Source organism: Lepidothrix coronata, unplaced genomic scaffold (assembly GCF_001604755.1).
Source record: "Lepidothrix coronata isolate B3197 unplaced genomic scaffold, Lepidothrix_coronata-1.0 Scaffold187, whole genome shotgun sequence".
Classification (NCBI taxonomy): domain Eukaryota; kingdom Metazoa; phylum Chordata; class Aves; order Passeriformes; family Pipridae; genus Lepidothrix; species Lepidothrix coronata.
In genome coordinates, this window is record NW_016690367.1 from 127,198 (window position 1) to 142,105 (window position 14,908).

Below are 14,908 nucleotides of genomic sequence, written 5' to 3' on the forward strand. Positions count from 1 at the left end.
TGGAAATATCTCGAGGCTTCTGGGTTTCTTATCTTTATCCCTCTGTATTTAGCTTTCCCTTGTTTATTCAGAGGAGGTGGGGAGCTAGAAACTGTGCAGCAGAAGAATCCACTTACTTTGGTTTTAATTCACTTGTTTTCCGCTCTTGAAACTTCTGAGGAGATTAGGCAGGTTCCGAACTGATTTTGCTGTGTTAGATTCCACATTTAGAACTTAACTGCTTTATCACATCATTTTGTGCTGCTGCTAAAGCTTTTTTCCACCCTCATTATGTACCTCATTGGATATTCATCTGGATTAGTGTTAGATTTTGACATTTTTCTGTTCAACTACAGGAGATCACATTTCAAATGGCTCCTGCCACAGCATTTCCTTCCCTATAATTTCTCCAGGTACTTGTTTCTGATATTTTTTTTCATCTCTGGTGCCTTTTGGGGCCAGAGAAGTCCCTTATTTCACTTAATCAGTGGGTTTAACATCATCCCGTAGGACGTCAACTTTCAGGTTTGTCACTGGTTTCCAGGCTGGATCTGTGTGCTCTGAATGTTGTGGTAGGCATTTGTCATTCAAAGACCTTTATGCTTTTAAAAAACACTTTCTTTTAGCCTCTCAGGATTGTTCTTGTCTCTAGAGAGGATTTTTTGGAAGTTCAAGAAAATCCCTTAGCCTTTGCTTGAGGCATCAGTGTGAAAAACGTGGATGATTTTTTTTTTTTTTTGGACTTACTAAAATTGTTCATCCTTCTTCTGATGTTTTATTCTCAAAAAAAAAACCACTGCACCCTAAGACACTTTATATGCAGCTCCCAAAAGAAAAAAAAAAAAAAGGAGAAAAAGCTCAGTGCAGGAAAATGAAGGTGTTTCAAGAGGAAGTTCTGAAGGCAGAGGTTGTTTCCTGCGAATTTCAATATACCCAGAATATATTTCTCTGATAGAAACATGCAATTAAGAACACCTAAGTTGGGCCTGTTTCTCACCATGGTGCTTTTATCTGAATGCATGATTACATTGGGATATCATTTCCTCACAGCTGGAGGCTGGGAAGGCACAGACTGTGCCAGTCGTGCAGTGCAGCGTGGTCCAGGATCACAGCATTCCAGTGATGGTCTCCACAGCCCTGCTTTCTCTGTTTCAACTTAATTTCCAAACTCCAATCTGTGCTGTGTCCTGCAGGCAAGAGCAGATAATTCAGGAACAAAGAAACCGAGGATCCGTTTTTTCCCGTGCATGAGTGCAGGGAGAGCTTTCATGGACTTCTCCAAGGCCTTCTTCAGGCATCTGGAAGTGGAAATCGCCTTCAGGCATTAAGATTAACACCTTTTGACTAGGCTAGAACATTCCTTCTCTCTTGGCAGGCTCCATCCTGGTTGCTGTGGGAACGAGCATTTTTAATTTCCTGACTTGTGTGTACATCCCAAATTGTAACTGTGATGTTCCCTGTCACTAAGGTAGCTTTGGGGGTTTGAAGGGAACTGAGCCATCAGAAAGCATTTTATGTAGCACTTCCTTCTCTCGGAATCACTTTGTTGCATCTGCAAGGGGCAACTTCATGAGGCTTTTTGGAGACCTGCGCTTCTCATTACTGTGAGTAACAACAGAATACAAAAGTAACAGCGAGAAGTCATTTAGTCCTTCCCTTCCTAAGGCACCCTGAGGGCTCCCCCGTGTTGGAAAGTCGTGGCAGGCATTCTGCTTCAGTGCTTTACAGCTTTAAAGCCTGTGCTGGTGTCTGACCCTGCTCTCCTGCAGAGAGTTAAGCGGTGACTTCTTGGCCTTTCCCCGTGGATGTGGAGAACGGTTTTCCCGTCTTATTCTTTGCAGCATCTCTCCGTGCCTTTGCAAAATGTTGTCAAGTTTCCCTCAGTCTCCTCCCCTCAAAGGGTGAGCAGCCCCAGACCTTGCCAGCTTTAATTGTAGGTCACATTCCGTGCCCTCCTCCTCACAGATGTTGCCTCCCTCTGGAGTCTCCCGATGAGCCTGAAGTGGGTTGATGTGGAGAGCGGGGCCAGAGCCCTTTCTTGTGTGTCACACACGTTATTGCTCACCCTGGGGTGGGGCTTGCTCCTTTTTGGAACATTGCAACGGTGTTGATTTGAGCTGAATTCCTGATCCTCTGCAGCCTCAGTATCGTTTTCGGCCGAGTGCTGCTCGAACTGTTTATTCCTTATGCTTCATGGTTCGTTGTGCTTCCCTCGGGCTGGAACGCGTTGTGTGTCCTTATTGAATTGCATCCCGCTTGTTTCAGACTATTTTCCCAATTTGCTGAGATTATTTTGATATCTAATCCTGTCAAGTAACATACTGGAGAGCATTTGGAGGCTTTCAGCCGGGGTCTTGTTGGTGTGACTTTAACAATATGGGAGAGAAAAGGAAGAACACGGACAGATGGTCCCAAGTGACAGAGTTACCACAGCTTAATGTGTTCCTGCTCATCGCTGAGACATGGTAATGGACCATTTGCATTCTCCTGACCCACTGCATTCAGAAATAAAATGCATTTAAATTCCTTCATCCTTGATTATTAGGGTTCCAAGCTCAGCTCGTGGAGCGCTCAGCAGTTGTCCAGACCAGCAGCTCCACTCTGTTCCATGCTGAACAGCACAATTAATCCTATTAATTTATTTTTGAGGCAAAGGATGGTTTCATTCCTTTTATCTCTGAATTCTGCTCTTGCACCTGGGCTTGTGTTAGGGACCGGATCCTTTCTGGGAACACACTCTGGGAGGTGATGTTTGCTCCTCTGGACTGTCGATAAAACCACGTCAGGGATGAGCAGTTTTATAACCCCGAACTGGAACGTGGTGTCTGCTCTGCAAAGCCCATCCAGAGCGGATCTGCTGAGGGAAAAACGCTGTCAGGACTTACAGGCTGCATCTCTGCTGTGCTGTCATAACACATCTGCCACAGCACTTTTTGGGAAGTGTGTTTGGAAGATAGAAGGGCACCTTCTTTCTAATTATTGTAACGAAGTGCCTCTCCTTTGAATTCTAAGGTGAATTAGCAGTCTCTGCTCATTAACTGCTACCTGTGTCTCTCGGAGAACATGGATAATAGTTGCAGGTAGGACGTGTGTCTTTGTTTTAATGGGCCTGTTGGGACCCCTCACATTAAATGATGCAAGTCCTCGAGGAGGTGTGTGAAGGAGGAATAAATAGTATATAATCAGATTACCTTTAACCACTCTAAAATTAATTTCAAGCATCCAGACCAGGAGGCACCAGCAGCATTTTGCCCCACCGGTATTGCTGCTGTTGTCTTCTGCTGAACCTTCTTGAACTGGTCCTCCCAGAATTGCTCCTTGCTTGTCAAATTAGCCATCATTGTCAGAAGTGATTTCCTCTGCCTCACCGACATCTGAGCCCCCTTGCCCAAGAACAGGAGGAAACCTCTTTCCCCAAGGAGCATTTGAGTGATGATCACTTCCCATTTTCTGCTGAGCTCTCCGTAGCTGATGTAGCCTGCCTGCAATAGAGTCTGTGTGTCAGGGGAGACAGATTGGATACACGTGGAGAGTGGATTTGCAGTATCTCTGCTGTATCAGGGATTGTGTTCCTGAGGCTCAGTCAAACCAGCTTCCTCCTCTGTGACACTTTCAAATGGAGACAGTTTGATTTGAGCTCCAGGAGGTTTGGAGTCATGCAGTGACGGGCCAGGGCCTGTTGTTGTAGGATCACTGAATGATGAAAGATGGTTGGAGAAACTGGGGAAAAGAGGATTAAACTGGGGAGCTGCTGCCAAGTATTAAATGCTTAAGAATCAGTTGGCAATAGGTGCTTATCATATGTCTTCTTTCCCCTTCCTGAAGGAAGTAACTATCTGAAGGGCTGTAGCTGTGACAAGCAATTCGTTTTTATGCTGAACACCTTTCTTCTCTTTTCTTTTTTTTCCCAGTGCATAATAAGAATATTGCTAACCTGTTCCCATCAGCCCACTCTCCTCCAGACTCTGCCTACTTTGCCACACTCCTAAATGAGCACGAGCTCTCTTCTTCTGTCTCTCACCCATGGCTGGTTCAGGGGAGAGCTGCCACCGCTGGTTCAGCCTGAACGACAGGCTTAATTCTTCAGGGGGAATTGATATTTGAAAAAAACATGAGTGGTTTGTAATCCAAAAAGGAGATTTCTCCCCCAGCTGGAACACATTCTTTATTAAATTCAATCAAAGCCAACACTTCAAGATGCTCCTCTGTGGTGCCAGATTTACCCAGAAGCTGTGCAGGCCATGTGCTGACACCGTCGTGTGGTGCAGGTGGAACTGGGATTCATTATCACTTCCCGGGAACTCGGAAGATCGCTCCTGTTGACAACGAAAACCAGACTGGGCTGTCTTGTGAGCCAGATGTTTGGGTGATTTCCCCAATGCCAGTGTTGAGAATTCCTTTCCTTTAGGTGGGAGGCTCATCCTTGTTTGGCAGGTGGATTTTTTTTCAAGGCTGTGTTACCTTTTAAGTCTCTGCATGGTCTGATGTGCTGTAGGCTCTGCTCCTTCCAAACCACATGCTCCAGGATTAGTTGCTCTCCTGTTCCTAAGCATCTCTCCAGGGAATGATCAACACTTTGACCTTTCCTTAGGTGGAGCAAGTGTGACTTTATCCACCCTACAGTGGCACAGGACTAGGGTTTGAGTTGATTTAGGTGTGAAGCTTATGGAGTGGTGGTAACCTTGGCATGGTCTTGAGTGATGTCCTGTGTGGAATTCTGATGGGCCCACTAAGTATTTCTTCTAGAAATACAAGAAAATTCACCTCTCCAGGTTCAGGGAATTGGTAGCTGGAGAGATTGGTAGCCCCTTGGTAGCCACCATCCTTCTGAGGAAGTCCCTGAAGTGTAGGTGTGCAGTGGTTTATTTGGAAAGCAAAGAAAAATGAGGTTGCTCCAAAGCTAATGGACTTTTTTTTTCCCCCAGTCTGCAAGAGAATGTGCTGATAAAAAAAAGAAATAGATCTAATTCTTGGACTGCTTCTCTGTCCCCTTCATCTCTCTCTTCTGCTTTCTTGTTGCTCAGATGTAATTTGTTTAGTTTACCTTAAATAAAGGGAATGAAGTTGCTCTGTGTTACAGCTCTCAGGCTCACAAACAAAAACCTCAGTAAATAAGACACAGTGGCAGGGTTGTAGCTCAAGTCTGGTGTTTCTGGCTTTGCAGGCTTCATCTGCAGTATGTAGGTACCTCTCACAGGCAGCTGAAGGACTGGGCTGTAATGAAATGATTGTGAAGATTTAACTGAGAAATTTTCTTCCTTTCTGAAAAGGCCTAGTTTCCTAGTTTCATTTGTGTCAGCTGAACAAATAGTCCCAGCTCTGTCCTGGAGATCACTGACAACTGGGTTGATCCTCCTTGTAATGTGAGCAGATTGAGTTTCTACTTGAGAGTATCAGCTGGAAGTGGAGTGTATTTTCCAATGCTGATTCTTGGTGCAAGGTTTTTGTGCTGATGACAATTCTGATAGGAAAAGTTAAAAAAACAAGCTGGTGGGAGTGTTTCTGCATGACCAACAGCACCATTCCAGAGGGAGGATGAATGGCTGGTGCTCAGTGCTCGGGATGAACAGAGGCAGAATTGCCTGGACAGAGGATGGTGGATAAATTCACAGGATCAGAGGAGGTGGTGGTGCAGCAGCTGGCACGGGGACAGGTCTGTGCACCAGGGGCTGTTTGTTTGGTGTCACAGGGGTCACCTGTGCTTTGCTGTCTGGTGACTCTTGTTCCTTGTCTTCCTGTAGCTGGTGCTGAGAAGAGTAGGCAAAAACTTTGGTCACTGTGCTGCAGCATTTCCCTGAATAGGGATTTTAATACCTTCTTATTTCTCTAACCAGCACATTATCTTTATTTAAACCCTCTTTGCTTTCAAACTTGGAGGGAAATGCCTCCTGCCTTTTTGCTGGCAGAAGAAATTAAGGCCCAGAGCAGGCAGGGAGCTCTGGCCTAAGCCCAGATCCTGTCTCAGGAGTTCCAGACTCCCATCGCTCTGCCTGACCCAGAGCGCTCTGCAGAGGGGACTGACTGGCAAAATCTCTGCTGCAAGGCAGATCTTTCAAGAAACTGTGCAGTGATTTTCACAGTTTACTTTGTTGCCAAGATAATTCTGAGCTGTGTAAAACGTCTCTGTGTAGATTTCTCCCAGAATTCGACAGTTTGCCACCACCCAGAAGCTGTGTGGTGACGTGGTCCCAGCCGGCTCCCAGGCTTCTAGCACGAATCCCTGGATAAATGTCAGAAGTTCAGGCTGGTCTCCAAGCACTGCCAGTGAGAAAAAGAACCAAAAAGAACAAGAAAAGCAGCACTCGGGAGATGGTCGCTTTTCAAACTCCTGCTTTAACAAGGCACTGATTTTAATCAAAGCCAGACCAGCTGTTTGAAGCCTTCAGACCAGCAGAACCAGGCAAGGGCATCTCCGTGGTTTTGGTTCTTCTTTGGCCCTGGCACCACCTGCACCCTGAGAGGTGAAGATAAACAACCAGTAATGTTATTATTGTGCCTCGACAGTTAACAAGTTCATCATGTTTCATAGAAACTGCATCCTAATTTTTATTCCAAACAAGATTTCAGCACTAATTTCTGTTTTGACAAATATGATTTGACATAAGAACAGTGGGAGTCAAGACCTTTCATTTTTGATCTGGGTTTACATTGCGCTGATCTAAATTCCTCCCCCTTCTGCTCTTGCCTTTCAATTGTAAACTCAGTTATTAAAGTTAGCAAAAAGCCATTTGAAACCCTCTGTTCTGTAGCATTTAAACAGTCCTGCTGTATGCAAGATTAAGTCTGATATCTTCCTAATGACTTGTGCTGCTCATTTGAAGCCTTGCACAATGCATTACTGTACAGATTGTTTAAATGGCTTTGTTGAAAAGGAAGGATTTGGTTTCTGTTCACTGGGTAACTTCATAAAGGATTGTTTGCCAAATGGCAGGGCCAGGCCCCCTGGGTCTGAGTCTCCGTGGCATTAAAGACGATATTCCCCAACCTTTTCTTGCTCCAGTGCTTTGGCACTGCCTGACTGGGTGTGTTGGTGAGGTCAGTTTGGGCTTCCATCCATCTCTGGGGCAGACAATTCACAGCAGTCACAGGGATACGTGGCTCTAAACACGGGTGATGTGGCACAAAGAACCTTCTGGGGGAAGGTGTCCCTGCCCATGGCAGGGGGTGGGAACTGGATGAGCTTCAAGGCCCTTTCCAACCCAAACCAGTCTGTGATTCCATAGTTCTGTGAGAGAAGAATTTTCTTGGAGGTAAACCCTGACATCAGGGAGGTAGTGCTGGAAAGCTGGTGAAGATACTCCCATCTCCTGCTGCTTGGGAATCCTTGCACCGTGTCCAGCTTTCCAGAGGTGCATCTGGGAACGCTCTGAATTCGTCCTTGCTCCTTGCACCTCGACAGCAAAGCTGGTGGGAGGTGAGACAGGGAGACTCCTGCATGTGATGTGTGGGTCACTGCAAGGTCTCACCTGTGAGCCCTTGTGCTCCTTGGCTCCCCAGGCATGGAATGTCAGGTGGATTCGGGAATGTCTGATGGAGTCAGGCAGCGCCGTTGCTAAAAGGCATTTCTCCTTCCTCAGGGAAAGGGCTATTACAGACCCCACTCTTAGCTACTTGTCTGCTGAAGCATCACTTTTATGGTTTTTTTTAAGGCTCTCAAGGGACAGACTTGCAGCTGGGAGCCCTTCAAGTCTCATATCTGGCCTGTGATACTCCAAGCTGGCTATTTTGGGAGGAGGGGAGTGAGGGGAGGCGGCGCTCTCTGTCCCTCCCCGTCACAGCTGCTCCACTTTGGAAGAATCAAACATTTGCTAAGCTCTGGAGGCTGGATGTGTCCTGGGGTTGGGCCACTTGTTTAGTTTGGGAGAAGCAGGTGCAGGTCTGTGTGCTAAGTCTGGACTTGCACACGTAGATCCCCAGCCTGTGAATACCTCACCCCAAGGAGGTATTTCATTTTGGCCAAAATTCCTTCCTAGAGCCTGAGTAACTTCCAATCAAAAAAAAAGAAAAATTAAAACCCCAAAAACAAGGCAACAAAACAGGGCAAAACCCCTAACAGCCACCACAAAACTGATTTTGACCAAGGGGTGCTCTTTGACCCTGAAAAGTGATACCCCTCAGGTTGGGATGGAGCTGGAAAAGCCAGAAGGAAGAGCAAGGGATTGATTCACCCCTGTGAGCTGCCATGGGGAGCATGCAGGGGTGTCCTGTGGGATTCTGGAGAGAGATCCCAAAACCCAAGGTGCTGTACTGGCCATCCCTTCTGTTTGGCCCTGCTGCTCTGCATCCTGCTTAATACAAGCCCTGTGAGGTGGGTGAAGGTAAATGAATTGTGCTTTGTTACCGGTGAGTCACAACCATTGTCTCTTCTCCTGTCAGTGAGTCACTGTCAGCTCATTGGAGCAGCCTGGAAGGATCTGATGGGGCTTTGTGTCCACGGCAGCTGCATGGGCTGAACTGAGGAGAAGGCAGGAGGCTGAGGCTCCAGGGCCCAAGGGGGTGACAGATCTCCTCTGTTAGGGGCAGCACTTTGGTGTTTGAACTGACAGAGCTGGGGAAGACAAACCATTTTCTGAGCACAGCAAAACCCACCATCTATTTCCTGATGCCAAGGGAACGCATTGAAAATATCTTGGATGCTCTTGCAAGTGCTCTGCAGTCTCTTTGTTCTTCATTTTTCTTTCCCTGTAGTCCAGTTCTCTCCCTCTTCTTTTTCCTTCCCTGATTTTTGTCCTTTCCTTCAGTTCCCTGCTCACTCCTGAGTCGTGTAGCTGCTGTTAAATCTCCCCAGCACTGTCCATCTCTGCTGGCTGTTGCTGCCCGTGGGTGCAGAGGGTGGAGACCAAGGTTCTTTCAAGCTGAAGGTTCTGACCTTGGCTGCAAGAAGCTTTTATGAAAAGTTGTGGCTTTCTCTGACGTGCCTGTCTGCTGTTCTGTGTCGCTCCCACAGAGACTGAAGGAGAGCTGAACCCAGGGCAGTGTCACAGTCTCCTGATAAAAGGCAATTCTTTGGTGTGAACTCTTTGTCTTTTGCTCAGTAGGTCACCTTACTACCTAAAAAATGCTATCCTGGGCCCTCTCTAATGAGGGAGCTGGACTGTGCTGTGTGAGCAGTGCCTGGATCAGTGTTCTGGCCCAGTGCAACTCGTGGCCATCCCTTGCTATTGGGGTGCAAAGCATCACAGTTGAATTTCAGATGTGGATTTGGTGGCTTGTGAAAGCTTCAGCAAGTCAGGAATATACTCTTAGTGCTCTACTAATGCAGTTTCTGTTGTGTACCTGGTGCTGGTGTGTTTGCTTGGCCTGTTTCTGCCTAAATTGGTGGGTTTGATTTGCAGATAATGGGTAGCTAAAAGGAAGTTCACTGGCAGAGCAGCAGTTGTGATTGTTACCATAGTTATACTTAGTCCCTGCTTGGTGCTGTGCAGTGCTTTTCAAGCCTTAATTATCCCTTTCATGTCTGGCAGGTGGCAGGGCAGGTACTCCCCTCCTATGAGAGCCCTCGTGGCCTCTCTGTAAACCATACATGGAGAAGAAACTGCTCCCTGTTCTCCTCCACGCCCGGGGATGCTGGAGGAGAGCAGGGCCATGGGACATGTGCAGATGAGTGAATCTTGTGCTTGTGCCAGGGACCCCCATCTGTTACTCGTAGGTTCCCCACTCACCTGACTTGGAGTTTTTCCCACCCTCCGGCTTGTGATCCAGATCCCACTTCTGTCACCTCTTGGCTCAGAGTCCATACAGATCTTCCTGTTGGGGTCAGAGGAGCCCCAGGCCATGGTGGCAGCTCTTCCCTTCTGCCCTGTGCTCTGCCAGGGGCTCCAGGAGGGTTGTCCCTCACCTGGCTGGCAGCTCCCTGGTGTCCTGGACTCGGCTGTAGCCTGGCAGACTTTTGTACCTGTTAGTCCCTTTGGTCATTGAGATTGGCATGTGTCTTCCAAGGTGTCCCCCCCCCTGCCCTGGCCCAGTGACACACGTTAAACCCCCTAATGAGCCTTTGGAATTGTGCTTTGTCTTATGAACTCTTGCTGCAAATGGCTCCTTAGAGCCCCTGAGCTATCAGGCATCAAGGACAGAAGAAGAGGATGAGCCCTTCTTATTCAGATTATGTACCCCAGAGCAGAACAAGCTGCTCTGGGCTTTATCTGGGGTTTTTAGAGATAGCACTGCCATTAATTCCCATGAAAGCCCTTCTGAAGCTCTGCTGCATGGAAGGTCTGTTCCTCCAGACTGGCATTAGAGCACATTCCCAGGGAGCCGTGGGGGCACGGTGTGAGTACAATGCCAGCTCCTCTCCGTGGAGGCTCCATTCAGCACCTTTCACAAGCATTCTGTTAATTAATGTAATGTTTGTTAGTGCTCTCTGTGGCAGCGCTCACTCCTCTGGGTGGGTGGGAGCAGGAACAGAGCAGCCTTGTTGCCTACACTCGTATCTCCATTCTTTTTGTGCACAAAAGAGCAAATGCAGGGTGGTACAGGCCCTCCTTCGTCTCAAGAAGAGATGAACCTTTGTCTTGCTTCCATGAGCTGCTGCTTCTCCTCTCTTGCTGTTCACTCACGGGTGGAACCCCAGGCAGAGGCCCTGCAACTTTCTGTGACAAGAGCTGCTCCGAAGTCCTTCAGCTGGAAATGTCCCCAGACAAGCATTCCTGAGTTCCACCTGAGGTCCCAGTTCTTCTCCCTGGTCCCGGTGGAGGAGGATCATCCCATTCAGGATGACTGTGTGCTCTCACTGGGCGGTGCAGGAGCTGGTGTGGATCCCAAAGCTGTGCCCCATAGACCCACCTTCCCTTTTGGGCATCAGCAGAGTGACTTTGCCTCTCCCAGGTAAGGTGTATCTCCACTCCAAGCCAGTTTTGGAGCAGGATTAGGGGGAGCTCTTCATAGCACACAGAGCCTTAGGTTTGTGGAGACAGGTAGAATCTCAGACATGGAGTCCTGCTTAAAAGCCACTGCTCCCATCTCTGAGTACTTTCAGGAGCGTTTCTTCTGAGAGTTTCTTGGTTTCTACTTTAAAACTCGAGTACAATGAGGCTGAAACCAGCAATTTAGAGAGGAGAGTGTCAGCAAGAGTCAGAAGTGACACAGTGGGGTTTGCTTCCTTTTTCTTTTGAAGCTGCTTCCCCTTTGATTATATCCCTCCCATGTGCAGGTTTGGAAAGGTGATGATTTCTAAAGGAGAGTGTCAGGCAGGTGTCAGCACCTTTACAGTGGGTGTGGATATGTTGTAATGAACACACTGGGATGTGGACAGCACCATATTTTGACAGCTGAGTATAATCAGAGCTGCTGGACGTTGTGTCACGAGCTCTGTCGTGACCTGGTGAAGCAAAGTCTGAGCAAGAAGGAAGGAAGATGCTCCTGTAGCAAAGAAGTAACAGGGTCAGGGGACCTTCCTGGATGTCCTGGCAAGTGACAGGCAGAGCCAAGTCCTGATGCCTGGTTTGCTCTGTGGTTTTTTATCACTCTCACGAGGCCGAAGCTGAGGCGGCCGCTCTGGTGTTGTGATGGGCTTTGGGAGAGTCAGTCGTGCCTTTGCAGTGGCTTCAAAGCTGGTCAAGAAGAAAGGAAGCATTGCCAAGACCCTTGTACAAAACACGCAGTTCATCAGATACAGAGGGTTAGGGGAATATTTAAAGCAAATGTTTAAACTGACACAAAGACAAACCAGCAGGGAAGGGAGGTTTGCCCTCCACTTTGTCAAACACAGGGAGGAAAGCTGAGCAACTCCAAGCTCTGCCATAGCAAAGATCCAAGCATGTTCCCAATCCCCAATGCAATTCATGTATTTAAAGGCCTTACTTGCTAAAAACATAAAAGGCTCTGTCAATTCAATAATTTTTCACTTCAATTAATCATCCCAGAAAATTGTAAGTTTATTGTCCCTTTGTCTCTGTTTAGCTTGAGCAAATCCAACTTTTCTCATTGTCTCTCTGCAGATTATGAAAAGCTTTGTTGATTATATCATCAAATTAAATCGAGCCCATTAGTGTTGCTCTCAGAACATCACAGTAACAGGCTGTGCCTCAGGTGGCATTGCCCTTCCTTCTCTTTTTAAATGCTTTGCCTGCGTCCGCGTCGTGTCTCTCCTCGCTAATAGGAAAGTGTATAAAAATCACATAACCGTTAATATTGAAGGTTCATTAAGGTTGATAAAAGCAGCGCTGCCTGCCATGGTGTTGTTTTTCCTGGTCAGTGCTTTTGGCAAGCACTCCAGACCCACATCAGCTCAGCTGTGTTTTAGGACCCACCAGTTGATCTAGTGACTGTTTGACTCCATCTCTTGCGCCCTCGGAGATGGCTCCGGTTAGAGGATCATTTCCCAAGCCTGTGGGAATAAATGGATTTCTAGAGGCTGTTTCAACTGTCTCCATCCTTTTCCACAGCTCCTGCTTTTGATGCAGACAGCATCCGAAAGGCAGCAATCTGTAGTTGAGCAGTAAAGTCTTGGTTGGGTTTTTATTAAAGCAATGATGTGCTGGCTGGCTGAGAAGTGTCAAAACTGCAATCTTGTAACATCAACAAAATAAGGCAGGATCCTTCCTTACGGGAGAGGAATGCTGAGAGCAGAAATGAGCCCGACATGGAATTGTTGGATCTCAGCACTTCTCCTCTGGGGATGATGTTCATCAGACAGAGTCGGGTTTTTTTCCCTTAATAAGAAAAGACCAAATTCTGAGGGTTCATGACAACTGATTCACCTTTGCCTTCCCCTCCCCTCTGCAGTAGTTCCCCAACAGTGCATCCAGCTGGGTTTTCCTCTCTTAAGCAGAACAGGAATTGAAGTAACACTGAAGGTATTACAAAGGTGCCAAACCAATCTGAGCATGCAATGAAAGGCCAGGGGCGCTGGGGGAATTTGGGATAGTAGTTTAAAGTCTGTTGGTGAAAAGAAGGGACTGACCTGAGCCAAACAGAAATAAGTCTCAGGAAAATCCCTGGGCACAGCAGTGTGTGAGAGTCTTTCTGCTGGAAAGAGAGATGATGGGGACAGAGCTGGTAGGAGCAGCTTCTCCTGCAGAAATGAAAGCTGAACTTCATCCAAGTCTTTGCTGCCGGAGATTCCAAAAGGTCTGGCTGTCAGGGGGTGGGCAGGAATGTGGCTGCAGCTGAGCAGTGTGTGTGTGTGTGGGCCCAGCTCGCTGATGGTGATACAGAGGCAGCTTCACGCCTGTGTCCCTGGTGCGTTACATCCACGGAGGGATGACTGATGATCAGCCCAAACTGGAGTCCTCCACGTGAGGATTTGTGTTTGCTGAGTTATCCAGGAATGGGGTGGCCTTTGTAATTAAAGCACCAAGGGGTTTGAGTCATGATGTGCTTCATTCCCTTTGCTGTCCCGTGCCAGGAATAATTTTAGGGAACCCAGACAGAAATAAATTCCAGTGCTGAGGTGTTCCAAACCCGGGGTTGTTACATCTCTAATTCCTTTTCATCTCAACTGCTGTGAGATTGTCTGCCTACACACCCTGCCTTCTGCCTCACTAGGAGCTCTCCTGTGGTCCTTTTGCATGAGACAATGCTTGGCATGAAGTTTTTTACATAAATGACCTGGTTGGTCCAAGTACTTGGTTGGAATTTACTTCAGCCTCGTGTGTCCCATTGCCACCTGCTGGGGAATGGTGGGTGTGCTCACAGGGTCTGTTCTGTTGGCCAAAGGAAGGGACCGGTCCCTAAAGTCACCCACTCTCTGCTCAGGGTTCACTGAGATTGGTTTCTGGTCTCTCAGCCTCCAGGGGTGGCTTTTGTCCTTTCTGTGGAGTATTCTGTCCATATGCTGGTGGTGGGACACCCTGGGTCATGGCATGGTGCAAAAGGATTTGTGCCCCAGAAAAACAACCCTGCATGAGGACAGGAGGATCAAGGTCCTGCCTTGGATGCTCTTGCACAATAAAAATACAGTTCTGTCACGTAGAAGAGGCTTGTGCTGGTAACTGGGTTGGAAAGAGGCTGAATTTATGTTTACAGGTAAACAAAGATTAGAGCTGGAATTGCCCAACCACTTTGGCCAAGACAAGACTGGGAAAAAGACCAAGGCTTGCAGTCATGACTGGTGGCTTCAAGCGTGGACCTTGAGCTTTCCTTGGGGGAATTCTTTCAGAAGTGTCAGGCCTTTGAAAATTGGGTGTCTCCAAATTTGTGTGGCAGAGCTCACTAGTCCTGGTAGAAAATCTCAGCCTAGGCCATGGTCTGTCTGGATCCCATCCAAACATCCCCAGTACTGGGGCTGGGAGCTGCTGCCTGTGCCAGCTCCCACAGATGGGTTTGGAGCTGAAGAGGATGGGGTGAGCGGGGCTTCATCGCTCCCTTGTGTTTGTGATGCAGGAGGCCTTCGAGGAGCAACTGTGATCGATGCCTTAGATACCCTCTACATCATGGAACTCGAGGAGGAATTCCAAGAAGCCAAGAAGTGGGTGGAGAAGAGCTTTGACTTGAATGTGGTGAGTCACTTACTGGGAATGCCTGTCTGTGTCACCTGAACAGCCAGTTCTGATCACAGTCTTCTCTAAGAATCCTTTGGGGAAGGGAACCATGAGGTCTGTGGGGGGAAGAAACCACTCAACTGATTATTTTCTTTCTAAGGCCAAAGGGACTACGATGATTCACTCCCAGCCAGGGGTCACCAGATCAGACTCACCGTGTCTGGCTGAAAATAAGATTCAGTGTTTAATGGTTTTGTGTTTTGGTCTGGGTTATGAAAACAGCTGTAATTATTAGACACTCCAAGGAAGTTTTGTTCATCAAAGAACACTTCTGTTTCATCTCAATTAAATGTCTGCCTGTGATAAGACAAGGTTTCTGTTTCAAATGCTGTAGATTAAGATTAAAACCACAGATCTCCTTGTCTGGGCCCTTTGTTGATGTGTCACTGCTGGGACTTGTGCAGTGGGACTGTGGCACCTTGGCAGCAGAGTGAGAGCAGAGGTCTGGA

General features: G+C 47.6%; 1 protein-coding gene across 1 annotated transcript in view; it reads left to right on the forward strand.

Annotated features, from left to right (window-relative positions):
- MAN1C1 (mannosidase alpha class 1C member 1) overlaps positions 1-14,908 on the forward strand; it is a 62,907-nt gene that overhangs the window by 27,110 nt on the left and 20,889 nt on the right. Inside the window, exon 3 of the mRNA XM_017831111.1 lies at positions 14,302-14,417. Within this exon, the coding sequence (XP_017686600.1) occupies positions 14,302-14,417 (116 nt within the window). The remainder of the gene's footprint in view (positions 1-14,301; positions 14,418-14,908) is intronic.